At 63.0% G+C, this 27,742-nt stretch overlaps 1 protein-coding gene across 3 annotated transcripts; it reads right to left on the minus strand.

The window, feature by feature from the left end:
- On the minus strand, positions 1-27,742 carry FAM163B (family with sequence similarity 163 member B). Of its 3 annotated transcripts, XM_013058569.2 has the most exons (4): positions 23,000-23,090; positions 22,805-22,857; positions 2,668-2,783; positions 1-2,104 (listed from the first exon to the last, which is right to left on the minus strand). In XM_013058569.2, exons 3-4 carry the CDS (start codon positions 2,758-2,760, stop codon positions 1,706-1,708), a joined length of 492 nt encoding a protein of 163 aa, XP_012914023.1. In that variant the 5' UTR covers positions 2,761-2,783; positions 22,805-22,857; positions 23,000-23,090; the 3' UTR covers positions 1-1,705. The 3 variants fall into 3 exon arrangements, with proteins under 3 accessions (XP_012914023.1, XP_004757061.1, XP_004757063.1); XM_004757004.3 differs by lacking the exons at positions 22,805-22,857; positions 23,000-23,090 and adding an exon at positions 27,415-27,742; XM_004757006.3 differs by lacking the exons at positions 22,805-22,857; positions 23,000-23,090 and adding an exon at positions 7,275-7,364.

A 27,742-nucleotide genomic window follows, 5' to 3' on the forward strand; every position in this document is an offset into this window, starting at 1 on the left:
TGCTGGAGATGACTTTTATTGGTTTTCGCTTATCCCAGGGAGCACCCGCTCCCCGCAGGTCCCCTCAGTGAGGCTGCGTGAGCTCACACGGAGGGGTGCTTATCTCATTTCAAGAGGATCTATGAATCTACACAGAGACTAGAGACCAGAGAAGGAAAGAGGAACCCGGAACAGGACCGCTGCAGGGAGTGCCACCTCCCGGGGCTCGCCCCCCACCCCAGCCCACCCCCCAAGCAAATGCACAAAACAAAGTCATGGGGTCCCACAAAGGCGGGGAGCTTGGGCTGTGGGAAAGTTGGGGATGGATTCCACGGGTGTGTCCAGACTGAGGCAGGAGGAGAAAGGAAGAAGGAGAAATAATCCAGAAAGCTAAGAACAGTTCCGTCTTCCCCAGCTCTGCTCACGCCCGACCACTCCACCCTTTGGAGCCTCCGGCAAGAAGCAGGTGCTCAGGCTGCCCACAGCTCAGGGACCCTCAAAGATCAGTTTGCTTTTTAGGAAGGGGCTTAACTGGGGAGCTTGGCCTGTCTCCCAGCAGACAGGGGCGACCTGACCCTGGGGGCTCCGTGGCAGGCCCCAAGAGGACAGGGGGCTCTGGGGCCCTGCTGCAGAGCAGGAAAGGCTGCCTCTGGCTGGGTGGGGGAGCTGCGTTCCCCATGCCTGGGGCCCCTAGGTTTGGACCATTTTCCTGGGGTGGCCGTTGGGCATTGCTTCCCCGGCCGGAGGGAGCGAGCTGGAGGGTGGGCTCCCAGGGGGACCCTGGCCCTGCTGGGAGGCTGGCGGTGAGTGGGCTCACTGGTCCTCCATGGACCGAGGGCAGGATCATGGGCCTTCCTCCCAGACCCCCCGCTGAGACACAGGGGCTGTGTGGGAGAGCTTGGGGTGTCTCCCCTGGGGACCAGAGCTTGAAGGGCCCCTGGAAGCTGAAACCCAGTGGGTGGGAGGGCCTGTCCCAGGCCTCACGGAGAGATCGGAGGGCTTTCGGGTCCTGATCCTTGCTCTGTCTGCTCAGCCCCCCGGAGCTTCGGACCTGGGCGCGTCCCGAAGGGTGCACGCTCCTGAGGGAGGTGGTCGGCTCGTGGCTTCTTCCTCCCTCTGGGCCTCTCTCTTTCACCAGAAAGCCAGCTGGGGCTGGGAGCGGCCCCTCCAGCTCTTTGAGGGCAGAGGGCCCGGCCCAAAGAGAGTCTCAGCAGCCCGGCACTGGGAGCCAGGGGTGCGTGCGTGCGGGGGAGGGAGGCGGAGGCGGCGGCCCCCTCCCAGGACAGGATACTTGGTCTGTACCTGCTTCCGGGCCAGTGGCATTGCGGCTGCCGCCTCCTTGTTGAACAGGTGGGAAGGCCCAGGGATCGGGGGACGGGGTCAGCTTCCCAGGCAGGGATGGCCCCATTCCGGGGCAGGGCAGCCTCACTGTCGGGAGCCTGATGTCTCTGCCCTGGAGCCCTGCCCTGTCCTGCGACCTGCTCACCCGGGAGCCTCGGCTCACCTGTGCCCGCCTGCCCCGGGCTCGCAGCCCCTGCCTCTGGTGGCCACCCGGGTGTTCACTGCGCCTCACCCCTGCCGTGAGCCACCAAGCTCCCCGGTGGCCCCCCGTGGTGACAGAGAGGTGCGGAGGGCTGGCCTGAGCCCTGGTCCCGGCCTAGGGCCAGGCCGGTGTGCCCCGGACACCCCACCATGGTCTGGGGAGCCGTGGGGCGGGCGGCGCGGCTCAGACGTCGGTGCTGACGCTGCGGCTGCGGGAGAAGGCCTCCCGCATGGCCGACAGGCGGCTGGGGTTGAGCGCCTGCAGCCCCCCAAAGCCCCCGGGGGACAGCTCCGCGTCCTCCTGGCCGACGCTCTGGTAGGCCACGCGCTCCCCGCCGTTGCGCACGCCCTCGTCCTCGGGCTCCTGCAGGAAGAAGGTGGGCGGCTCGTAGTGGGAGCAGCTGCGGCAGAGGGCGCGGGCCTGCGGGGTCTTCTGGCTGAAGGAGGTGCAGGCGGCCGGGTAGAGCGCCGGCCCGTTGGTCAGCACGAGGCTGCGGCTGCCGGGCGGCGGGGGCAGGTGCGACACGGCGAAGTCAGGCTCCTCCTCGTCCTCCTGCGGCTCCTCCTTCTTGCAGCAGTAATACTGCGGGCGGAGGCGGGTGAGCTCCGGCCCCCGCCCAGCCCCCACGCGGGGCGGCCACGCTGCGGGGAGCACGCTGCGGGGAGCACGCTGCGGCCAGACCCCCCCACCCCACCCCCTCCGAACACGGCAGGAAGGACCTGGCTGGTTTCATCCCCGCAGGAGGCAGGGCAAGGGTCATCGCCATTTTGCCGGTGGGGAAACTGAGGCACAGAGGGCTCAGGCAGCCTGACGGTGGGTGCTGGGTTGGGCTGCCTTGCTCTGCACTCAGGGCTTCCCCTCCCCTTGGGGAGATGTGGAGGGCCCAGGGGCTCACCCGCGCTCCCCTGCTCGGCAGCTGCGTGCCCCTGGCTAAGTGCCTCACCCTCCCTAAGCCTCCTGGCCTCTCCTAGGTGAGGTGCCCCCGGTGGCCCCCATCCTGAGCCCCCAATCTGGGTCCCAGGCCAGGGCCGTCTGCTTTGCCCCTTCTGCAGGACCTGACCCTTCCCCTCTTCCCGGGCCCCAGCCCTCGTGGGTAGGGTGGGGGGCTCCCTCCTCACACCCCCCTCAGCGCCCGGGGGCAGTACCTGGAGCCGACAGTAGCACAGAACGGCGATGATGCAGAGCAGAATCACAGTCGCCAAGATGCCCCCAGTGATGACCACGGTCCCGGCTGTCATCCGCCCCCTTCTCCATCAACAGCCTGCAACACAGGCCACCGGCGCCCCTGGAGCACCCTTGCCAACTCGCGGCCGAAGCAGCCCTCCCCCCTTGGGGAGTCAGGGAGATGGGCTGAACAGGGGGGGGGGAACCTCGAAACCCCAGGGCATCCGCGCAGGAGGGAGGGGCAGGAGGAGACCCAGGCCGGCTCTGCCCTCCCTCTCCGGGCCTGGCCTCCACACCTGGACGGGCCGAGGCTAGCCGCACGCCCCGGCCTGGCTCCCGGGGCTCCCAGAAGATTCCGGGAGGGCGGGCGCCCTCCGGCACTCGGCGTAGCACGCTCTCAGGGAATGGCGCCCTTCCAGCACGGCTCTCCCGAGCTCACGCATTTTTAAATTCACCCAAACACAGTCAAGCCGAACATATGGTTTTGTAACCTAACAGGATCTTTCTTATTTTTGCATATCATTACATCTTCTCCCGCGACATGACTTCGAGGCATAGCCCATCCTGTGACATGACCGATCTGGTTTCTTATAAAAATTTTGTGTTGGGGTAAAACGCGTATTGCGGTGGTCTGAGAAAAGATATTCCAAGTAGATGTGTTTCAGTAAGCGCTGTTGTGGCTAAATGCTTAGAAGTGGGCTTTCTAGGCCAAAGGACAAGGCCCTTTGTAAACTCTCCGTCACGGCACAAGTCGCAGACACCCAAACAGGACGGACGTGCGTCCTTGGCTGCGCTCCGGTTAGCCGTTCCGACCGTCCAGCCGGGCGCCGGCGAACCCGGTCTAGAACGAAAGCTCCCTGCGGGGAGCAGTCACGGACGCCGATTCTCACCAGGGCCTGGTCCGAGTTACAAAGGTTTGACGACGGCTTGCAACGTTCCGGGGTGGCGAGCAGGGCTCTCCCGCGAGCCGGCGGTCGCTAGCTCCTACACACCCTGCTCTAATTTGCCGTCGCCTCTCTGCAGGGGTATGGCGTGCGGTGGGGGCGAAGTTAAGGGTAGTACAGGAAATCCCAGAGCGCATCAGTTTAGTGCAAAGTCGGGCAGATAAAGACTTAAAAAAACAAAAATACCCGGTCTGTGTTCAGCTTCCCTCTATCAGCTCCAAAATGCCTTTCTACAGTGCGTTCAAATCAGGCTCCAGTCCCATTTGGCTTTTTCGACTCTAGAACACGTCCGTTCCCTCCCTCTCCTCGTCCACTCCCCGCCAGGTTGTTTATCGAAGAAACTGGGCCATTTCTCTGACCTGGAGCTGGCTGGGTCTCCTCCAGTGGCCGTGGCCGTGGCCCTGTATTGCTGTTTTGTCCCTACACTGGCTTCCGGTCACATCATCTCCAGGGACTGAGACTCCGTCCCTCTCGTGGTCGTGTCAAGAATAACCAGTGGGTTCAGCTGCTGTGGGCCCAGCTCCTCCACCGGAAAGTTTCGCATCGGCCCTTCCACCTGGTTGAATTAACAGCCTGTGGGGTTGTCCCCGAGACCCATTATTTCATCAGGGACCGCAAAGAGTGACCTTTTGAATACTATGATTCCTTCTGCTTTTCTCAACTCTGGTCCCTCTCTAAGGAACTCTCCTCCCTAAGACCTACGTGGTTATCCTAAAACACAGTCTGCAGGGAAAGGCCCGGAAGTTCAGTTCTGTATCAGTTTTCACAACATGTTGGGTCCCCGAGAGCTGTGTGGTGGTTTCCTAATATCACTGTGATCTTGTGGATTTTTATATATTGAATGTACTTTTTGGGTGTTCAAAGGATCCCAGTGGGATTGTGGGTTTGGAGGCCCCTCCATGTTCACTCCTATGTCATTTGGATGGGACCCCCCCAATCCTTGATAATAGTTGACTTTTAGGCTTGTAGGTTCCAGCTCATCTTAACTTCGGGACCTACGGTTCCTCTGCCACAGCTGGGGTCTCTTAGTGGGAAGGGGTTTGTAGAGAACATAGTCTGAGCACTCGGGGTGTTAGCTGCCCCTGGGTTTTTATTGGTTCTAGGCTTTTTCAGATACCAGAGCCAGGGAAGGAATGGATACACACACACACACACACACACACACACATATACATGTATACATATATATGTTTTAGGAAGAGGAAAATAAAACATAAGTCTATGTTGACCTTATTCCTTATTTATTTTGCCCTGCTATATACAATAATTTTGAAATAACATCACCAGTATTTTTACTAGCACGTCTACTGAATGCAACACGATACTTACTGTGTTCCTTTTTTGTTCTTACCCCCAAGGGGTGGATGGTAAAAAGACTATCTCAAAGTCACTTGAAATAATTCCTAGGATGGCTTTTCCAACTCGATACTCAGACTCACTTATTCCAGTGAGTTCTTAGGTTTTTTCCCCTTAATCGATATAGTCTCTGCCTTGTAATGGTAAAGAACATTTGGGTCCAAAGTCAAAAGCATAAAACCAGGTGCATTCGGAGAGGTCACCCTTCCTGGCTGCCCCCTGATCTGTCCCAGAAGGAACAATTTTACTTAGTTCTAGGTTTACCACCCATGGCTTCTTTCTAAAAATACAAGCGAATATACCTTTCTTTCCTTCTCTTAAGCCAGAAGAGCATTCGGCAGATACTTCCCGCCCCTTCGCCGCCTCCCCAGGCCGCCCATCCCTGCATGGACCACATGCGCCCTGGTCACACGGAGCACCCCCAGGGACCCCTGCGGAGCCTGGCTGCTTTTCTGGGCTCCGTCGTGCTCTGTAGCGTGGGGGAGCTGAGCTTCCTGAGCCAGGCTCTATGGGGCACCGTTCCCATTATTTCCTCCTTTTTACGGTCACAGGAACGTGCAACGAAGAGCTTTGTGGCGTGCGCGTTTCTAAAGTTTTTGGATAAACCTTGCCAAAGACTTGCTGGAATCTGGGCCCATTTTTCCCCCTTCCAGGAATGTGTGAGATTTGACATGGGATTTTCATTCGGAGACTCAAGATCTGAGCAGTTGGTGCATGGGAAGGGAGGGCCCGGGCCCCTGCCCCGGGGCAACCGTGGAGGGAGGGGTCCAGCAAGGGGGAAAGGGCAGGGGTTTCCCTGCAGACTCTCCGGTGAGCTGGGGAGGGGCCCAGCACCCCGTCCACAGATGGCGGGGAGCACAGCCCTGCACTGACGTGGAGAGTGGGCTGGGCTGGGAACCCAGACTCTGGACAGACAGACAGACAGACAGTAAGGCAGATCTGGACAGACGCAAAGTGATGACACAACGAGACCCAGACTCACAGACAAACTCAGACAGAGGTGCGGACAGGGCCCAAGCCAGGAAGACAGAGTGCAGGCCACAGCAGACAAAGCAGGAGCCCCGGGGACCCCCGCACTCCTCGGCACCCTGCCGGGCAGCTCCCACCCGCCTTGGCCCCCCAGCGGGCGGAGGCCAGCTGGCCTGCTGGCCCTGCCAAGGGTGCAGGCCGACCTGGGGCCGGATCCAGGGAGCTGGGTGTGCAGGCGAGGCGGCTGGCGGGGGGAGGCTGTGTGGGGGCCAGGCCTGCTGTCCAGATGCATTTCATGCTTTTCCCTGAGGTGAGGCAAAGCAGAGCCGACAGCCGCTGGCCCGACTCCCCTGCACCCTGCCCTCCTCTGGGGCTCTCAGGGCACCACAGGCCTCCTCATCCTGGCCCCGAAGGGGCCAGGAAGCGGCAGGGGAATGGACCCCAGGCGGCCCTCCCTAGTGTCCATGGCGCCGTAGGAGGGCCGAGCAGGCCCTGGCACCCTGACTTTGCAGACATGAGGTGAGGTTCGGAGATGAGCGGCGCCATTTCCCGCGGCCCAGCCAAGCCCCAGCACCCCGCCCAGGTGGGCTGGGGCGCACCATTCCGGCCCACCACCCCGAATCCGGGGCCTCCCAAAGGGCCCTGGCCTCTGCACCGTCCTGCCCAGCACTTGCCAGGTGGGACCCCCGGGAGACCCCGCGGGTGTGGTGGTTCCCACACCCACACGTTTGAAGATGAGCAAACCAGGGCTGCCGGGGGCCAGCGCTAGTCGTTCCGGGGCCCGGGCGGAGGTCAGACCGGCCGCAGCATCACGTTTTGGGGCTGAGCTGGGCCCCCATTGCACCCCACCGTGCGAAGCCCTGCAGCCCGCGGGTTTCCGGGCGCTACCCAGCCCCGCTCTCCTCTCCAAGCCTGGTCCTCGGCCGTGTGTTTGTATCCCGCCTGCCCGCCCTCTGGCCGTGACTCGCCGGGGTCGCCGTGGACGTGTGTCCCAGGCTGAGCCAGTCCTTCTCTCTCCCCCAAGAAACGGGCCCGGGACCCAGTCCTGCCCTGTCCTTGCCGGTCATCCAACCCAAGGCAGAGAGACAGGTGCCCTCAGCCACGCACGCAGGCCGCCCGAGGAGCTGGCCCTGGCTGGGGGGAGTGGAAGCGCGCGGTGCCCAGAGACGGCCCGGCCGCGGCCCCGACCGGCAGAAGTGCGACTCCGTCCCCGCATGCGCACAGTGACTCTCTGTGTGACCGTGTCACCTTGCCTAAGTTTCTGTTCTTTATGTCCCAGAAGATGATTTCGCTCCTGCTTGGTCACTGAGGGCACTTACTCAGCTCGCAAGAGTCAAGAGACGCCGCGCAGGGATCGAAGCTCTGCTGGGCAGTCCAGCGTCCCCAGGCCCCGGCACCCCGCAGACGCCCTACAGCCAGCCTGGCTCCCCCCTGCTAGTTGTGCCTCCGTTCTCGCCTGGCCCAGCGGTGACGTCAAAGGTCCCACCAGGGCCGGCGTCCTGCGCCCGGATCGCTACCGGTAACACACATGTCCCTCCCCAGCTCTAACTGCTCTGTCAGGTCCGGGAGGACGTTGGGGGAGTGGCCGTGGTGGCCACAGGGCCCCTCTCCAGCATCTGAGATCCCGGAGGCCCCTTGCTCGGCCTGGCTCTCGGGGTCCCTCCAGCGGCAAGCAGCCTGCTGGCGTGATGGGAAGGGTGCCGACCCAGGCCGGGCGCCCAGGGCTGTCAGCAGCCACGGCTCCAACACCAGGGCCACGTCCAGCTGGAGCGTCTCCGTCTCGCTCTGCAGATACACGCATGCCGAGGGCAGCAACACCCGCGGCGGGCGCCAGTCCCGGGGCCAGGCCCGGCCAGCAGACGCGCACACGGCTGGCGGGTCTGCCTCAGCCCGCGCCTGTCATCCGTCCACAGCTAACTCCAAACACCCCCTCTGAGGGACATGGCCTCCCTCGGGCCCACCCTCCTGCTACCCTCTGTCCTGGTGGTGTCCATCCCCAGGACGCCCTTCCAAGACCCAGAGCATGCTGCCACCTCCTCCAGGAAGTCTTCTTGAATTTCTCAATCCTGGGAATGCCAGGGCTGGGATGTCCCACTCCTCTACTTCGTGGTGGAGGCTGGGGACAGGGAGGCCGAGGCCAGCGACGGGGAGCGGGTGTGGCTCATCCATGACCTCACACGTGCGTCAGTGGAAGAAGGGCTGTCAGACGCGTGCTTCTCCGACACCATGGGGACGAGCCCGAGAAGCCCTCATCCTGCCCAACACGGGGGTGGAGGCAAGTGAGGAAAGTCCTGCCATGTACTTGCTGGTCACCCTGGGTCAGAGGCCCTGGGCCTCAGTTTCCTTATCCTGTAATGAGGGTATGCCCGGGTTTAGAGGCCAATTTCTGCAGCTCTGGACGTGAAACATCTAAGTTTGTGTCTCTAACCAGCCCAGCCTGCCGGGGGCTGGGGCGATGGACACGCAGGGCAGGCGCTGAGGATTGCGAAGGTAAAACAGCGTCAGCCATGGATCGGGGCCGTACAGCAAGACGGCATCCCCCAGGGCGGGCAGAGCAGAGAGCTGTGGGCTCATCGGGTGATGCTTCCCCGGGAGCCTGGAGGAGATCAGGCTGCCCCGGTGGCCCCTGGGCACCTCTGTCCTGAGCATGGCAATGCTGAGGGCCCAGGAGACCAATGGAGAGCTCTGGGGGTCAGGGCTGCTGACAGGTGGCCTGCCCTGGGGTGACCCCAGGGGGCTCCCTGGAAGGAGGGGCTGGCTGGGCTGCCGGAGGAAGGGGATGGCTGTGGTGGTGGTGGGGGGTGGCGGATAGCAAAGCAAAGGCGGAGCAGAGAGGTGCTGGCAGACCCAGGGCCAGCCCGGTGGACTTCCTCCCCTGAAGTCTTCACCACCCTGCCGGCAGAGACGGTTTGGCTGGGATCGCGCTGAATTGTTCATCTGCCCCTTGGGACCATAAATGGTTTTAAAGCTTTATAAACAGCTTTGCTTCCCTGTCCCCACCCTCGGTTTTTACAGGGACAGGCTGTGAGATGGGGCCCGCCTGTGTGCCCCCGCCCCCACCCCTGGCGTCTGGGGAGGGGGCTGGGCCGGAGAGCCAGCGGCTTTAGGAGCTCTGGTTGTCTCCAGAGCAGGAAGACCCGATGGGCTGGTGTCAGGGCTGGTTTGCAGGAAACACCTGGTGGCCCAGCCAGACGCCAGCCTCCACCTGCCTCCCCCCACGGAACCCCCTCCCCACAACCACCTTCCTCTGGCAGAAGACCCCCGGGCGGCTGCCATCTGGACCACACGTCCTGCACCAAGTTTCAGACTCCTGTTTTCCTGTTCCTCTCGCCCCGCCCCCCTGCCAACTCCCCCCAGCCCCCCAGCCCCAACCCGTGCAGGGTCATGAAAGCTTCTGTCCACTGCATTCACCTTAGATGCCCGGTGCTCCTTTAGGAGCCAAAGAGAAGCCGAGCCCGGCACCCTTGAGCCCCAGCCGGGCCTCTGGCTCTTCTCCACCGGCGACTTCCAAACCCACCAGGTACCAGAACGTGGGGGCGCCCGGGACACACGTGGATGCCCGGGCCTCCCTGAGTCTGTAGGGGGCCCTTGGCATCGGCTTGTGGGACCAGCAGCCCTTCCAGCCAAGCGATGAGGTCGCCACTCGCTTCCAGATGGGGAAACCGAGGCCGGGGGAGCCCAGCAGAGGGTCCTGCCTCCCTGTAGGCCTCGCCCCGTCCCGCTGTCTCGTCGAGGGCTTATGGAGCGCCGGCCCGCCTTTTCCTGCACAAACACGTCTGTCTGGTTACAAAAGCGCTCCTGCTACCTGGAAGCCCAGGGGCCCCGTGGTCCTGCGCGAGAGCGGCCGCCGAGTTCCTGTCTAGACCTCCTCCACATTTGTTCCTAATTTCACGCTCCGCGGGCTCCCGGGTTCCTGTGTTTGGTAATGAATAGGCAGGGCACTTCTCAGCAGCTCTGCGGCTGGTCTCAGAGATACTCTCCAGAGCCTGGCTTGGCTGGGCCGGGTCGGGCTGGCGGCGGGGCCTGGAGGCCTGGAGGCCTGGAGGGGTGCTTCCCCAGACCATAGCCCAGCTGGTGCCGGGCCCAGAGAATATCCATGTGGTGGGGGGGTGGGCACGGGGTGGGGGTTGCCTAGAGCCACCATGCGCGGCTGGGGAGCGGGTGCCCTGGGCTGGCCTGCCACATGCCGTGGGCACCTTGAAGGACTGCCATGAGGGGCACAAGGCACTGGCCATATCTGGGGTCCACAGGCTTCCAGAAGTTGTCCCTGCTGGAGAGCCCCCCGCCAGGGTCAGCACTGGGGAGCAGGACCTTGCCTGGGGTTCCTGGTCTGTCCCCACCACCCAGCCCAGAGCGCACAGCAGGTGCTCAATGCTCAGAGGAACTTTGAGTGAGCGCAGGGGGGTGGTGAGTGGGCCGGGGGGTGGTGGTGAGGGGGTGAGGGGGGCTGGGAGCTCTCGGGGAACGAGGGGAACTTCCAGGACAGACCCAGGCAGAGCCAGGAGCCCTGGGCAGTGGGACGAGGCGGGAGACCCATCCAGCTCCTTCTTCCCCTCGACGCCCCCCCCCCCGCACGGCTGCCCCACCGCGCTCCCCAGGCCACGTGGGAAGCGGGGAGCACATGCATCTCTTTGCAAAGTGACCCCACGCACACAGTCCGGGGGCAGACCGCTGCTGGAGAAACGAAGCCTCCCCCTGAGCAGCGACGTCTGGTCCCTGTGTCCCATCCGGGCGTCCCCGGATGCTGCTGAGGCTGCAGAGGCGAGGCCGTGTGCTGCAGGGAGAGCACTGAGTGGCCACCCCAGGCCCTGGGTGGCTCAGGGGCCTGAGCCGCGGCCAGGAATCTGGAGGGAGTTGCTCCGGGGGGCCGCACTGGCACCGGCCAGGCGCTCAGCCTCCCCACTGCCTGGGAAAGAGGGCACCCCCAGCCTGGGGGCCTTCCTGCCTCCTCTGGCACGGTCCCCAGGCAGTCGCTATCTCCTTCCTCAGGAACCTTTGGGAAGGCCCTCCTGGCCTCTGTCATGGAGCCCTGCCAAAGCCACCCAGATCCTCCTGGTCCTTTGGGGTACCTTTGGGGCATGCAAACCTGCCAGTGGAAGCCTGGGGCCCTTTCATGAGCTAGGCTATCACACTCACAGCCTCCAGAGCCTGATCAAGATTAACAAGTCCGAGCTGTCCCATTCCCGTTGGTCCCAGAGCCCCCACCTTAGCACAGTGTCCTGCTGGGCCAGAGGAGGGGACACTCGGGGTACATGGGGGGTCCTATGGGGATCAGGCTCAGGGGCATATGTTGCTGTCCCCTCTCTGTGCAGAGGAGGCTTACCCAGAGTCACCCTGGACATCTGGCACAGAACCAGGGTTGGGCACAGGTCAGCGGCCCTGAACTGCCTCCTTGGGCCCCAGAGTAGTTGGGGGTGGTGGGGGGGAGGAGGCAAGGCACCCACTGTCTGATGCTGAGCTCCGCCAGGTCCGGCCCTGGGGTCCCAGCCACCCCCAGACCTCTCCTGCCTGACCTCCCGTGGTCTGGAAGACGTACGTGTGTCTGTGCCAATCGATGCTCACGGTTCGGGCCCAAGCAACTCCAGCGCAGCAAAGACATTGGCCCGTCAGCAGAGAGGCTGCCCAGGGGTCCCCTCCGCCCATGCTGCCCTGCTGGGCTTCCTCAACCTGTCTGGACAGGCCACCGCTTCCCTCACACACTCCGGGTGGCTCCCAGGTACCCACATGAGAAAGAAGCACATGGTCCCGTCCTGTGCCTGGTGGGACGCGACCCTCTGCGCCAACATCTCAGTCCCTCGCAGTCCGGGCAGGTTCACCCTCACCCCATTTTACAGACCAGGACACAGAGCCAGAGCCATGCACAGGGGTCACGTGGTTCGGAGTGGGGGAGCAGGGGGTAAACCTGGCTGTGCTGCCCCAAAGCTGGTGTCTTGTCGTTCCCTCCTCCTGGCTGCCCCCTCCAGCTTGCCCAAAGGTGGGAGGGTCAGGACAGGCTGCGTTCACTCCTTGCCCCACTGAACTCCGAGCACCGTGAAGGTAAGACCCCGGTTGGCCACGTGTCCCTCGCCCTGTCACCAGGGGTCAGCACAGCGCGAGGATACAGCGAGGGCTCCGAGATAAGTGGGATTGGAATGGGGTTGGGTCCGGGGGCAAGTCCCCACTGACCAGGCTCTGAACTTGGGAAGGCAGGGGTGGGGTCTCGCCACGGCGGCCCCTGCCTCCCGCACCTGCCTGCCCCCCACCCCTGTGTCTCCCGGGAAGGGTGAGCCTCTGCTCCGCTGTTGCTGGGCTGCCTTTTTCTCTCCTTTAACAGTAACAGTGGGTAGAACCTGGGTTTGCAAAACCCCTTCTGCTGGTTGACTTAAACGTCGCTTTCTGCTTTCAGCTCCTCGTCCGAGCACAGAGCGCGGCTCCTGGGCCAGGTCAGAGCGTGGGAGGCGCAGGGACGGGCCCGGCCGGGACTTCCATTTATTAAACACACGCCGCGTCCCAGCGCTGAGCGGAAGGCACTGCCTCGAAGTGTCCCTTAACCGTCACAGGCACTCACCGCCCAGGCCCCATGCGTGTCCCCATGCGAAGACAGGGACGCGGAGACACAGAGATCACGGTGCGCCGGGGTCTGGACCCGAGGATGAAGCACGGGCAGGATCTGATTCCAGGCCTTTGCCCATTCCTGCGGCCCGGCTCCTGCGGTCTGATGAAACCCTAATGACATTTGGGAAAACCCTCGTGGCCTCAGCCCGGCAGAACGGAGCAAGCGGGGCTCGGGGATGCTCCGCTGGGCTGCAGCTGTCCCACGGGACCCCTGCAGGCCGCCGGCCGTACCCCTGGGCGGCACAGCTGCCCAGAGCAAGGAAGCAGACACCCGGGCAGGGCCCAACAGCGGGTCCCCGGTGTATGGGCCTTTCTGCCGGAGGCCCACTGGCTCCACGCCCCGCGGCTGCTGTCCCGGGGGAAGGACAGTGACCTGTGGGAACACCCCAGAGACTGGGGATCGCTAAGGCACCCGGGGGGGGGGCAGTCAACCACACCGAAGGAAGCAGTCATTGTATCCCTGACCCCGGCGTCATCTAGTACATGTCCAAGGCCGACCCCGACCGTTGAGGACTCCTGTCTGCTGGAGCAGCACCTGTGGGTTTGGGGCAAGAGAGGACCCTGGACCTTTCGGTCACCGTGCAGACCTGCTGGGACCCCGAGAGAGGCCCCAGCTCTGAGCTTCTCTTGCCCCCTCTCCTGCCTCAAGGCAGAGGCTCAGCCTGGGTCCCCCGTGGCAAGGGCTCCAAGAAGCGCAGGGCCCAGTCGCCGGGGGGTCCTGGCTGGCCCTCCGAGGACTAGTGCAAGGGCCTCGGCCCTGCCGGGGCTTCGGGGTCTCCCTGCTCGGTGAGGGAGGGTGCGGTGGGGCGGGACAGCATCGCCCACGGCTCCCAGCACCGGACACTCTCGGCTCTGGCCCCTGCCCCCTCCATTCCTCGTTTAGGACAGGATGCTCGGCCTTGGGCCGCTGCGACATGCACCCCCCTTCAGCCCAGCTCCCCGCCAAGCGCCAGCCCCTCGGGGGCCCCAGCAAATCGGAGATCTTCACCTGGGTCGCACCCACCGTCACCGGGGGGCTCAGCACCACTGGGTTCCCCTGGAAGGTACGGCTCAGAGCCCCGGGCGTGTCAGGGGCCGCGGAGCACAGGTGGGGCAGCCGTCCTCCATGATGAACCCCGCCCGCCCCGGAGAGCAAGTCTGGACCGGATGTCCCCAGTTCCTCTGAATAAAGCCCACACTCGGCTGGGCTAGCCCCGACCCCCACCTTGGCCTCAGGATGGGGACCGCGCCATGGATACATATGCTGGTCCCAGGTCTGTCCCTACCCTATGGTCTCTAGGCTTGGGACGCCCCCGGGACCACTGCTCACTGCCTCCCAGGTGGCTAAGAACTTCTGGTCCTTTGGGACCGCGCTCGGGTCCTGCCTTCTGCAGGAAGCTTTTGCTCCCTCTTCCATAGGCCTGGCCCGTCTTCTGCATCGAGCTCAGTGAGGGATACGCCACTGGCCTCCCCTTGACGCGCGGGCCCTGGCGAGCAGCAGGAACTGCATATGTGCCTGTGGAGTGAGTCACCAGCCAAGACCGCGCTCCTGGGAGCTGAACGCCGGGGCAAGGGGGGAGGGGACATTGGGGCCGTGGGTGAATTTCGGGGGAGAAGCCCAAACCAGCTATGGAGGGGCTCCTGTGTAGGGACAAGGGGAGCCTGGAGACTGCAGAGACCCTGACACCATTAGTTTCTGCCCCCTGCTCTGGCTGTGTGCCCCGGGGGAAAGCCCGCGGCTCCTGGAGAGCTGAGAACGCTGACACCTCCGTTTGCGGCACTGGGTAGGGGAAGGCGCGCCTCACCCCATTCAGGCCTCCTCCTCATCCTTGGGGTTCACAGATGAGAGAACGGGGGTCATGGACACGGTGTCCCCGGCCCAAGGGCACCTGCGCACGGCTGGTGGGAGGCAGAACTGGGGGTCGGGTCTGGTCGTGGGGGGCTTTTTCAGAAAGGCTGGCTGCCTTGGGCATCTCAAGGGTCGGACAAGCAACTGGTCCATCACTGGCAGCCGTAGGGGTCCTGCAGCCCTTGGCCCCTGTCCCCTGCAGGGGCGGTGGGTATCTGCAAGCAGTTCAGGGCAGAGCATCAGCAATCAGGAGGGCTTCCAGGAGGAGGCAGGGTGTGGGGTGGGGAGCCAGCTCCCTGTCACAGAGAGCCCAGCTCTCATAGAACAGAAAACCGACTTCTCTGACCCCAGCTTCTGCCCTCCAACCTGGCAGCCTGCGGACCGTCAGCTCCTGAACCTGCCTCCGGGCCTATAACTCCTTCCCTCAGACGCCCAGTGTCACCCGGGAAGCTGGTGAGCCCAGAAGCCCGGCCCCGGCCAGACCTACGGATCAAGAGCCCGGGCTTTAATGAGGGCCCCAGGGCAGCGACAGACTGACCCCAGGCTGTACATCAGGACCACCCAGGCAGCCCACCACCCAGCCCCAACTGAGCCCAAATATGGGAGCATCCCCGGGGGTGGCCCAGGACCAGGTCTGTTGGGTCAGGAAGGTGGACACCCGTGAATGCCCTGAGCCACCTGCCATGCTGGGAGCGCTGCCCCCCAGGGGCCCAGGCAGCACTGGGAGTGCCCCCTCCCCGGGAGCCCAGGAGGGGCTGGGCCCTGATGCAGGCTCCCCCGCGTGGCCCTCCCTGGTCCAGGAGCTCCGGGTAGCTGTCTCCATTCTGTGGGGCTGGACACCCCCATCACGGTGAAGCCCTGCTCTGCGGCCCAGGTGAGACCCCCGGCTCCACTCGACCGACCTCCCTCAAGTCCTGCCCCGTGGCTCCAGAGACACCTGCCGCCTCCATCATGCCCTCTGGCGCCCCCTCACCCAGGCCGCCCTCCGCATCTCATCTGAGCCCCCGTGGCTGTTCTGTTAGGGAGCCCTCGCCACTGCCACCCGAGGCCCGGCTCGGATGCCTCCTCCTCCAGGCAGCCTGCACTCATGCCAGTGGGGCGGGCCTCTCCCCCTACTCCCGGTGCGCCTGGGAGCCGGAGAGACCTGGGTGTGAATCCGGACTCTCCTCCTTCGTGGCAGGGTCTCTCGTCTTTAAAACCGGACGTTCACGCGGGTCTCCAGCCCCACGTCCTCGCTCTCCCTCAGCCCCGTTCTGCATCCGCTGACGTCCGGCTGTGCCAAGCGCGGCAGTGACCGGGACCAGGGAGCAAGACTGTCAGGACAGATGTGCACACGCGACCCGGAGCTTTAAATGCTGCCGGGTCCGCAGGGGACGGCGGCTTTGATGGAGCCCGCACCGACCTGCTGTCCTTTTCTCTCTGTTCGGAAGCCCGTGGCTTCTCTGTTCTCAGGCTGCGGGCTCTGGGGCCCAGGTGCCTCAGCACCCAGCTCAGGGTCGGGAGAGCCCGGGGCACTTTGAAGAGTCTACTAACAGGTATTATCTTGATGATTTTTTAACGAGACAAGGCCCCACACGCAGACGGCGCTGGGTTATCTTCCTGCTGTGTCTCAGAGCCGTGGTTTTCCTCCGCGGGCACCCCCACGCTCCAGCCAAGTAGCCCCCCAGAACCCAGGCCTGCGCATGACTCTCCTGGTCCAGGCCCCAAACATCTGGGTGTTCCCGGCCCTCCGAGCTTGTCCCTGGGTTCCTTCCTCACCGTGGCATTTGCTGTCCCTGCCCTGCCTTGGAAACCCGCCTGGCTAGAGGATCGTTCCCTGGGCCTCCCAACCACACGCTACATGGTCTTGCCTCTGGGACTCTGGCGGTATTCCATGGGCCCTGAACTCCCTTCCAGTTCTGCTTATTAAAATCTCTGGCTATCAGTTGGCACGCTCCTTGAGCAAGCCTTTCCTGCCCTCCAGATCCTGGGTATGGCTCTCTCTTCTGGGATCTACTAGCATTACTGTCTATACTATGTCCTTGGCATTTATAGCTTATCAACAATTCAACAGCAAATATTTATTAAGCTCCTGTTGCGTCCTGGTTTCTGCTCTGGGTCCCTGCATTTGAAACAGGAAGTGCAAAGGCCCAGAGACAGAAAAAGCAAGGCGGGCTCCGGGAGCTGGTGCATCAGAAGTCGCGTGGTGCCAGGGTGGGTGGTCGGCGGGGTCTGTCTGCCCCCGAACAGCCTTCACGGAGCCCTTCTGCCTGCTGCAGTTCGGTGTCTTTTCCTTCCTGAAGTGCTTTCTAGATTGTCCATCCTCACCTTGGGAGATGCACCAAGTCTACCTGAGGTCAGAGAGAGAGCCCTCGGAAAGGATTCTAGAGAACACTGCTCACGGCCACACGGGTCCAGGAATAGTTCCTGCTCCCAGCTCTTAGAGGAGAAGTTCGTAACACAGAGGGGCCGGACCGAGGGATGCTGCTGAAAAAAAAAAAAAAAAAAAAAAAGCCAGAGCAGGAAGAATCAAACCATTTCCAAATAACAGCCACAGCCCAGAACGGGGCTGGCAGACAGGCACAGGGTGAAACTGGCCACGTGCGGCATCCAGTGGAAAGTGACCTGGCATGCGAGGAAGCCCACAGAACAGTCCATAATAAGGAGGAACGTCAGTCCCTCAGGACCAACCCGGCAATGGCACAGGCGACGGGCTTAGGAGGCAGGACGTTAAAATAGCTCTGGCGGCGGTCACTGCCGTGGTCCGAACTCGGGAGGAGGAACTGGGTGCATCAGGTAGAAACACAGGTGACACTGGACAGAACCAAACCAAGTTTTCAGAGATTATAAAAAGCCTCGTCCCCCAACGACAAACACACCGGATGGGATTAACGTCAGATTAGATGCCACGGAGGAGATGGGCTTGGGGACGCGGGGAGCAACCGCCAAAGGGACACGGCGCAGGGACAGACCCTGGGCGAGGGAGCAGGGCTGCGGGAGGTGAGGGGCGCGCCCGCGGGACCCGCACCCCCACGGGGAGGTGCGCGGACAGACGGCCCGTGAGCAGAAACGCCGGCTGGAACTCAGGTCCGAAACCCTCCACGCACCAGAAACACCCGGGGCACGAGGGGCCGCTCTGAGCAAACTGTCAGGACCGGCGGCGATGTGGACATCGAAGGAAGACTAGAACCCTGAGCGACAGAGGGGGGCAGCGCGCGGACGTCCTGGCGAGGGCGGTGGGGCCAGGAGACAGCAGGCGGCAGCGGTGAAGTCGGGAAAACGCACCGACCCGGAATCTTCGATACAGCAAAGATCTTTCCGAAATTACGGCGAAATAAAGAGCAGCATGAGGACCTCTCTTCCTCCTGGCTCCCAAGTCCCGGGGGCAGGGTCACAGCCCGGCTCCTGGCCAGGGCACGCCCTCTGGGTCTATTGCTGGAAGATTCTTAATTTTCATTGCGTCTGGGTCTCTCGCGGTCCAGCCTGAGCGCGGGCCGGGGAGTCGTGGGGGAAAGACTCTGCTCACGGGGGACTGCGTGGAATCAGGCTTGTTTCAGGTAAGCCCAGGTGAGCAAGCAGCAGCCCTCTGAGGGCTCCCTCTGCAGAGGACCCCAACGTCCCGGCCCCACAGCGTGGGCACAGGAGGCGCGAGGCACGTTCTGTAGGACGACCTGTGCCATGTAGTCACCTCCCCTATCCCCACAGGAGTGTAAGAACCAAAAGGACATCCACATAAGGTCTTTGAAAACAATAAACCAGACACACACACACACACACACACACACACACACACACACGTGCTCTGGCGGTTCACAAGGTTCCCGCGGTTTCCACGGGCGCCGTCGTAAGCTGCGTGCACCGAGGGAAGGAAGTCAGCTCTGCTTACCCCAACAGGCCGGGCGCCGGGACCTGGCCGCTGGCGGGAGAGAGGGAGCAAGCTGGAGGGTCCGCGCTCTCCCGCGCTCTCCCGCGCACCCCGTGATCCCTGCCCCCTGAGTCTGGACCGCTGCCTGCTGTTTAAGACGAATTTTCAGGAGCAGCATCAACTCCGAACACAGCCCTGTGAGTTAGGAAGACAAAAGTCCTCATCCTGATTCACAGGGGGGTCCCCCAGGGAAGGGGGTCGGCGGGGCAAACGGCTGGGCTGTGGCCGCACTTGTCCAACTCCCAGGGCCCCCTCCTGTGTCACCACTGCGGCGACCCTGTGCCTGTTAGCTGCCCTGACATTCCTGCCGCAGCCAGGCCGGCCCAGAGCCGATGGTAGGGGGCACGGCCACCTCCTCGTCCCAGGGCGTGCACATGTGCGTATAGATCGTTAACCTTAAGAACATGAGAGCTGGTGACTGTCTTAGCAAAGCGTGTGCTCCCGCATATACGTATGCAGCACGGAACGGCCGCTCGGACTGACCGATGTTTGTGCTGTCGCTTGCACATGTTGAATTGCAGTTCTCGCTGTGCTTGGATAAATACACGCGTGTGCATGTGTGTACACGGCACGTGTGCATAGGCACATGTGTGTGAACAACAGAGGAGCTCAGGCAAAGGTGGGCGAGTGACCTGGAGGTCCCAGAGGGACTGGCCGGACAGTGCAGCAGCTGGGGGATGCGCTGTGGGCTCCACTGCCCCCTGGGCACCCCCCGGGAGTTCGGATGCCATCCACGGGACCCGAAGCCTACCAGGGAGACCCCTGGATCCCTGCCTTTGTCTGAGGTCAGCGCAGCTCATTCAAGGCAGGACCCCCACCCCCGCCTTGGTCCTGAGGCTCAAGGCAGGGTCTTGAGCCGGGTGGGGAGCCAAAGGCCTGCTGGAGCCTGGGAGGCCAAGCCGAGGAGACGGCAGGGCAGTCCCAGACACCGAGAGCCGTGAGGCCGGGCGGGTCGGAACACCTGAATGATGGCACTTGCAGTCTAAGGGTCCCCCGCTTTCCCCCTTAGACTGGGACTTTGGACGTGACCTGGTCTAAGCACCTGTGCAATGAACCCCGACGGAGATCTCCCCCTGGAAACCGCAGTTCATCCAAGACCGCCAAGCGGAGTGGCTGGACACACCCTCGGGGAGGGGAGGGGGGCAGCACCGCCTCTGGCTCCGGGCCACATTCCAGGGGTCTCGTCAAGTTCTCTCAAGTACAAGCCACGAGGGCCCCCAGGGGGCCCACCTGTGCACGGCTGTCCTGGCGGCCTCGGGGGGGGGGGCGGCGGCGGTCAACCCTCCGCCCAGCACCCACCCCCTCCGTTCATCTGACGCAGGTGGGCCCTGGGCCCGGAGCACACACCCACCTGTGTCCCCTCCACCGGGCTCTATCGCTACCAGTAAGTCAGCGGCTCCGCTGGAAACTTCTGGGGGCCGCTCTGCCACCGCAGCAGTCTTGGGTGGCCCGGGCTCCAGCAAAGACCCTGCCTGCAGCAATCTGTTTCATATCAACTTCCCTCCGTAAGAAAACTGGGCTCAGCCATTTCTCAGGGAGTGTAGGCGTGTTGTTGAAAGAGTGCGTCGCACAGATTAAGTGGTGGGTTTTTTTTTTTTTGTTTTTCTTTTCTTTTTTGTTAAACCAGCAGTTGTTGTCAGTGAAAAATGGCAGCATTAACCCCAGAGGCCTGGCCGGGAGCTGAGGCCTGACCGAGGGAGACCCGCCAGCCCCAGGATGGCCCCCACCAGGACATTCCTGCTGCTGGAAAATGCCAGGCGCTGCCCGGAGGAGACCTGCTGACGCCCCGTGGGTCAGCCGGCCGTGCTCCCGCCACGGGCGCTTACGTCCATTTCTGGAACATTCTGAGTCCCTTCCTCGCTGAGGAGGCTCTGCGTGTTTGGAGGGCGCTCCTGATGGGAAAAGAGATGTCGTCTGGGGCTATAAAGGTGGGGGGGGGTCTCGGTCCAGGGGGAGGCCAGGCAGAAGCCGCTCTAGCCCCTGGCAGGCGAGGAGGGGGCTCAGAACAGCACAAAACTTCCAGCCGTCCAACAATTATCTACCAAGTGCTCCTATCTCTGTGCCAGGGGCTCGGCTCACAGGCGGACAGCACCAATAGGTGCCCCCCCCACCGGAGGCTCCTCGTCCCGGGTGCAGGGGGAGACGAGTCGGGAAGCCCCACAGAGCCAGCGGAACAGCGGGTCCAAAGGTGCGTGCCATGGGCTGACCTCAGGGAAGGTGACGAGGGGTCAGGGACTAGACCCTGAAGCGTGCCAGGGCTGCCGGGACCCACACTAGCCAGGAGAGGTGGTCCAGGCCGAGAGGGCAGGAAGCAGGAGGACCCCAAGGGAGGAAGGTTCTGGGCGTGTTCCAGAGCGAGCAGTGAGCCGACAGGTTGGGGGCTAGCAGGGCTGAGGCAGGCAGGTCCCTCTGGGCCGCGGCTGGGGTCTGGGCTCTGCCCTCGGCCGGGACTGGACGGAAACAGGGTACTGACTCCCTGCTGCGCACGACAGCGGGGAACCTGAGATCCACCCGGGGAGCCATGCAACGGGCTCTGCTGCCCCCCGTGCCCAGAGACCCCAGCATCTAGCACTGGGTTCCTTCCATCACTCTCCTACGGGGTGTCGAGGAACCCTCACCTCCACCCCTGCGGGACGGGCACAAACGTCCTGTCTCTACGGACCAGGAAAGCAGGACGCAGAGCGGCTCAGCAATGCCTCTCGGCTCACCAGCTGGGGGGAGCCTGCGCTGGGAGCTGGGCTGAGCTGCGGGTCCTAACCCCCTGTGCCCGTCCGAACAACCTGTGGGTTCGGCAGCCTTCTGGCCGCGCCCCCTGCTCCCACCCCTCCCTCTTGCCCTGCCCCCAGGTCTCACGGCCAGTGGTGGGGAGAATTCTGGGGGGGGGGGGGGACTCAGGGAAAAACAAGACAGCCTGTGACAATAAGACCTACCACGGAAGTGATTATGTAAGACGCTGCACCGTAAACCCAAAATTTCTTTTTTGAAATAGAAATCTGTTTGGTAATTAGAGGAAATGCTCGTGTGGGAAGTTTCACGAAGGTAAAATTAAAGTTGACTGTATTTTTAATTTTGTAAATGGGTTCGCACTGAGCCAGGAGCCTTCTGTATAATGAATGTTTTAACCAAACAAACTCCAAACACAGGTAAATACCAGAAGCTCGCAAATTGACAATGTTACGAAGAAGTTGCTGTTTTTCTGCAAAACACGAGACTTTTTCACTGTCTTCCTTCGAACCAAAATTGGTTCGTCATATCCCAGAATGAGCCCTCACAAAGCCATTGCTGGTTTCACAAAGTGTCCAGGGGGAGACTCTGATTGCAACAGACACACAGGTCGCAGCCCTAAATGTGGGTCCTTCCTGAGCCAGTGGGGTCTGCTGGGCTCTGGGAGCGGTGGGGGTGGGGTGGGGTGGGTGGGGAGTGTCCTGCCGAGAGAGGGCGTCTGGACGAGGCACTTGCCTTGAAATCTGAGACATGAGCATCGTTGCTTTAGGAAGGCTCCGGAAGGTAAAGAGGACGTCCATTTGCCAACAACAAATGGAAGAATCGGACAACAGGGAGTAAGTGTGACGTTCAGACACGGCGAGGTGAGCCCCACCCCCAACGCAAGTGTCGGGGACTCAGTAAAGATGCTCCCCGGCCTCCACCCATGCCCTGGGACACACACTCCGGAGCTCCCAGCAGCCCCCGTTCCCGCTCCCAACAGTCCGGCAAAATAACCCCAGCCAACGCTAGGGGGACGCACGGGAGCCAAGCACAAAGCCAAAGCCAGGCTGGTGCTTTGGAGCTGAGGCCATAAGGAGGGGTCTCCCGCTCTGCCTTGGGTCCCTCCCTCGTCGGCAGCACCGGGAAGGTGCCGAGCCTTTTCGAGCCGAGAGGCCAGATAATGAGGAAAGGCGACCTCAGTCATAACAGATTTGAGGCTCAGAGCCGATGAGACCACGGGGAAGTGGCCAGCTGGACCCCCACCCTCGTAGGGGGCGGATTGCTGGAGAATCTTCTGTGAGTCACTGATTACCAGCCCAGGTCAACAGACCTGCGTCCCACATCCCAGTGATGGCAGAAATGCCCCACCTCCCCAGCACTCCCTCCTCCTCCCTGCCGGCTTAGCTCAAGTTCCACCTCCAGGAAGCCCTCCCTGACTGCTCCGTCTGGCCCATGGGGTATCTTCCTCGGAATCTGGGGTGCCTGCTGCCGCACACCCATGTTACAATCCATCAAGAACTTCCGGAGCCCTGCTGTCCCGTTCTGTTCACAAGCGCACACCCCCTCAGGCCCCTTCCGCCGCCAGTTCCTCTCCTGTTGGGCTCACACCCGGGATCAAGTGAATAATGCCATCCAGCACACGCGAAAACCCGGCGAACCACAGGCCGGCCCGCTAACGTGGGGCCCGGCAAACCCCGAGAAGGTGGGTGTGACGCCGGAGAGGGTCTGGATCGGCCGCTAAAACGGCAAGGGAGGGACACACGCAGAGGAGCCCCCGGAAGACGCGGGGAGGGGGTGCTGGCACGCAATCGACTAACCTGCCCAGCGCGGGTCGGGGGCGTGGTCACCGCGGGGACGCCGGCAGCGTTTCCTTCGTGAAAAAACAAGGAATGCAGGGTTTGATTTTTTTCTTTTTGAGCTGGCATAAATGGATTTTATCTAAAAATCCCTTTAGTGTATTAAAACGTGCTCCAGATCAGCTGGAGACGTGGTGGCTTGGAGGAGACTGTCACCTGCGGCAGCTTTCTGCAGGTGGCGTTGGTTTTCTGTTTCGGTGAGCAGTGCGTTTTCCAGAACATTGTGTCTCAAACTTCACTGAGCACAGAAATCGCCGGGGGAGCCTGCTAGGGCAGAAGGTCCGGAGGGGGTCTGAGAGTCTGTGCCCAGCCAGCTCCCGGGGACGCCGACGCTGCTGCGGATGGTAGCCACACCAGGGTAGCACGGCTCCGAGTGCCGGCTCCCATGGGACGCGCCACAAAGTGCTCCGGAGGACGATTAACAACAGGGGCGAGGGGAATAAGCGGGGGGGGGGGGCTGTTCTCCGAGGATCCAGGCCAGCAGAGGGCCCCACTGGCCAGCACCAGCCTGGGGGCGCCCTGAAGGGCCACCTCTGCCATTGCTGTTGCTTTGCAGAAACTGTGGATCTGGTCGGGAAGAAGCCAGAGCCAGGTGGTAGACGGCGAGCATGCAGCATGCCCGGACCACCCTCCCCAGTCGGCCCGCGGAGTCCTGATCTGGCGAACGCTAGGTGGTAGATGTTAATATCATCACTGCAGAACCCAAGGCCCAGAGAGGCTAAGTCACTTCCCCAGGGACACACAGCTTGGGGAGAAACATAGCTCTGGCCAGCCCCAGTGGCCACTGCTCTCACCCACTCCACCACTCTACCAACCTGTTCTCGTGGCCAGGGAAGGTGGCAGACGAGGCTGCAGCCATGGGAGCCTGGCCAGCCTCCACGGGGGCCTCCCGACCGGCCCAGGCTCCTCCCACCTCTGCCACCTGGGAAAGCTGAGCACAGGGGTCTAGTGACCGGCTGGGCACGACCTGGGTCCCCGCCCCTGAAAGCCCCCCGAGGCAGGCAGGCCATGTGCAGAGAACAGGCCGTACCACCGAGCCAGGCTGTGCCGGGCACTTCTGACGCTGCTGCTGGAACACCACAGCCCCCTCGGGGGTCCGGGACCCCACCCCGCGCAGAACGGTGCTCTAAGGACACTATTGGCTCAGTCCCCAGCTCCTCCCACCACCCAGTGCTCATCCAAGCGCCTCTGCCTGGGTTAGATGGTTGTGGCTTCCCACTTCTCACGCTCCCGGTCCGGGCCGACGTCGCTTCGCTCCCGACTGGAGGCAGGGGTCCCCTCCAGAGCCTTCCTGCCTCCAGCCTCGCCCTCCCCAAGCAAGCCCTCACACCGCAGCCCACGAACGTTCTCTTGAGGCCGGACCTGGCCGTGTCCCTCGCAGGCTCGCGATGCCTGCGGTTTCTGGGGACCCTCTGAAGAGAGCCACCCCCAGAGCAGGGCTTCCAAGCCTTGCCTGCTCTAACCTCCTCCTCACTCCCCGGCTCCAGAGGCCCCAGGCCCCTCACCAGGATGATTTCTTTCATCCTGCAAGGCCCCCTGGGAAGTAGGGGCCACAGTCCCATTTCAGAGCGCGGCCCAGGAAACAGCAACGCCAGACTCAGAGATGAACCCCAGTGCGAGTTCAGGGCTCTTGCCGCAGCCTAGTCTCACCCGGGGACAAGGTGGCCCCTAGAATTCCTCCTCAGACAGCCCCCGGCCAGGCGGGCTGGGCCGAGCCTGGGGGAGGAATCCCCAGCTTGAGCCTGTTCTGGGGGGGGGAACCTCATTCCCAAAGGAACAAAGAGCTCTGAAACGAGAGACCAGCGCGCCCGCAGCCGCGAGCCGGTGGAGGGAGAGGGGCCGGCAAACACGGGAGGGGCCAGGCTTGTCAAATCCCCTCTGGAGCAAATCCAAAGGGATCGGGACACCACAAGGAAAACCAGTGCCAGGAGGAGAGCAGAGCCAAGCTGAGAAGCCCGTCGTCCTGGCCTCCGCGGAGCAGACTGTGGGAAGGCTCGGGGCATCCAACACCTCGGGCAGGCCCAGTTTCTCAGTGGCCGCCGTGTGCTGTGGGGGAAGCCAGGGGACCCTCAGTTCTGCACACAAGGAGGCTGAGCGATCTGCCCAAGTTAGCCCCAGATCCACTGTCCACCCCTCCCCCAACAAAGTGCCTCTTACTGACGGACAGACACAGACTTGCTTACTGGGGAGACAGTGGCAGGGCCAGGAGCTCCGGGGAGGACAGGACAGGGGCCCTGTGGCCACTGGGCCTTGCTCCTTGCCTGGAGGCAGACACAATCGACAGACAGGTACTAGTTCTCTCCCGCAGCCCCGCCTGCTCCCTCACCCGTCCTGAGCTCTGCCATTACGCCTCACGGGATCTCACTGCCTCACTCTGTAGAGCAGGCCTGGAGGCCTCCCTGTGGGAGGCGGGTCCCTGCTGTGTAGCCTCCGGCCGGCCGGGCCATATGGCTCCCCCAGCACCAGCACCAGCGCTCAGCGATGTAGAGCCGGCACCCAAACAGGCAAGGCTGGGGGGACCGCTGGAGTGGGGGCCTCGGACTCAGGTCGGCCCCGAGAGTTCAAGACCCTCTGAGCTCCCTCGATCCTGCAGCTCCTCCCAGCCTCACCGATCGGTCCAGGGCTCTGAAGAACAGAGTGGTAACGGCTCATCAGGGACATAACACAAGCCACTCCGTCATTTCACAGCTGACACTGTGAGGGAGAGTGACTTGTCCAAGGTCATCTGGAAAGGTGGACGGAACTGGGCAGCTCGGTCTTGGCTCCTCCGGCTGTGCCCGCCCTTTTCCCCGAGCATCATTACTCACGTTTGACGATTGTGCCGCGTAAGGGAACTTGAAGCCTTGGAGGCTGCGAGGCGCTCTGTGGTAGGCGCCCCCCTCGCTCCCCTGGAGAGGCCAGGCTGGAGAAGCTGCGACACTTCTGCAGGCCAGGCTCTCGGCAGAGAGCGGCAGTGAGCGCTAGAAAGACCAGCCGATGCTCCCCAGAGCTCCCCGCGCACCCATCCCCGGCACCCCTGGGCGCGGAGGCTGAGAGAGCCTGCAGGTCCTTCCCAAACCATGCAGGAGGCCAACTCCAGGCCTTCCGAGTGAGTCCCGACCAGTGAGCCCACTGGGAACTCGAGTGGCAGGGAGACCAGAAGTCGGGGGGACCCAGGGCACAAGGATCACCCTGTTTTTTTCACCCTGTCATGCAGGCGCCCCACATCCAGTTATATGGAAAGATGAACAAACCCCACATTGCCTGAGCCCCAGCCTGGGGAGCAAGACGCATCTGTCACAAGTTCCCAGCTCCCGAGCTCCCGAGGAAGCTTGTGGTAAGTGCACAAAAGGCCAGAGTCAACCCCTCCCCTGGGCCCAGGGAGGGCCGGCACCACCTGCTTTGGGAAGAAGAGCTCTGGTCACCGAGGCTCTCTCCTCAGTGCCGCTGGCAGAAGGGGGATGGAGGCTCTCCTAGCAAGTGGGAAATTGCTGGGTTTGGAGGTTCTCATGCTGTCTGGAAACGCCCCCCCCCCCGCCCCGACGGAGAGCCTGTCCTGGCGTGAGCAGAGAGGAATGCTGGGGGGGGGGGGGCTGGCAGACTGTCCCCGTGGGCTCTCCGGAGGCTCTCCGGAGGTCCGGCGTCCTGAGGAATGTGAAAACAGGGCAGGCAGGGGCTGAGGCCTCTGGAACACTCCCTTATCCTCGAGAAGGGTCAGTGAACTTGACCTTTGAGATTCTTGTCACTGAGTCATGGGCGCTGGCCTGAGATGTACCCTGGCAGGACCATTAGTGGCCACGTGGCCCTTGGCTTTGGGAGCACTGGACACGGGTGCGACGAGGTGGCAGAGCCGGCAGGGTGGACAGGCAATCTCTCTCGGGTCTTTGGGGTTTGGAAGGTCTTTTTATTCCTGGCTAGGAAAACGCAGACGCCAGTCTGAGACTCCTCTCCCACATTCAGCTGAGATTTCAAACAGGCAAAGGTGCGTGTGAGGCCAGTGGCGGTGACAGACGATGGGGGTTTCAGGTCAGCTGTACCATTTACTGGCTGTGTGACCTTGGACAAGGGACCAGATTTCCCTGAGCCTCAGTTTTCCCATATGTCAAATAGGGCCAATGCCCCTTTCTCACGGGTGTTGGGTGAATTGCATGAATGATTACTCGCAGGTCGGATGCCCGGCAGGTGTCTGGTAGAAGGCAAAGCCTCAGCAAATGGAAGGTCTTAGTTCCCGGCAGCAGAAAGAATGGGGCCCGGCTCCTCTTGGAAACTTTCTCTCCCCGATTTCCTTCATGGCCAGGCCAAGACAGAGCCCAGGCGTCCCTTGGCACAGTGGGTCCCCCGCCTCCCTCGGGCCCTCGCTGCCCACCTGGGTCCCCGTTCACGGTCCACAGCCACCTCCCCGGGGGCGGGGGCGCACTTCCAGGGCAGATGGAGATGGGACAGGTGGTGTGGCGGGGCCGCTGCAGGGGGCAGGGGCCTGGCTCCAGGCTGCTGCAGGGGGTGTTCCAGCCCAGGTGGGTACCAGTCGGGGCTTCCCTTCCTGCGTCCTTGGCGTCCTGAGCCCCCGCGCCCCGCGACCGCTCGGCTCTTACCTTGAACCATGGGAACGGCGCTGCCCCGGCCGGCCGAGGACTTGGGCGCACGTGACGGGGCGGTCCGGCGTCCGTCCCGGGCAGGGCGCAGCTACCGGCGGCCGCTCCTGCCCAGGCCACGGGCTGCGGCGCCTGCTGGGGCAGGGCGGGCGAGACTGGCGCTGGGGAGGCCCGGAGGCCCGCGGGAGACGACTGCGTGCCGGGGCGGGAGCCCCCTGCCAGCTCCGGCTGCGGCCGCGGCGGCTCGGGACGCGCAGGCTGGCTCCTTGCGAGCGGCACGCGCGGCTCCCTCCTAGTCCCCGGCGCGGGGCGCGCGCTGGCGGGAGGG

This window comes from Mustela putorius, unplaced genomic scaffold, assembly GCF_011764305.1.
Source record: "Mustela putorius furo isolate JIRA1106 unplaced genomic scaffold, ASM1176430v1.1 tig00000596_pilon_pilon_pilon, whole genome shotgun sequence".
NCBI classification, from domain to species: domain Eukaryota; kingdom Metazoa; phylum Chordata; class Mammalia; order Carnivora; family Mustelidae; genus Mustela; species Mustela putorius.

What these genes read in the sequence shown, in the direction of transcription:
- FAM163B (XM_004757004.3), bottom strand. Translation starts at nt 2,760, where the DNA reads ATGACAGCCGGGACCGTGGTCATCACTGGGGGCATCTTGGCGACTGTG. An exon ending in TGTGCTACTGTCGGCTCCAG is followed by an intron (nt 2,105 to 2,667) that starts GTACTGCCCCCG and finishes CTCCGCCCGCAG; the next exon opens with TATTACTGCTGCAAGAAGGA.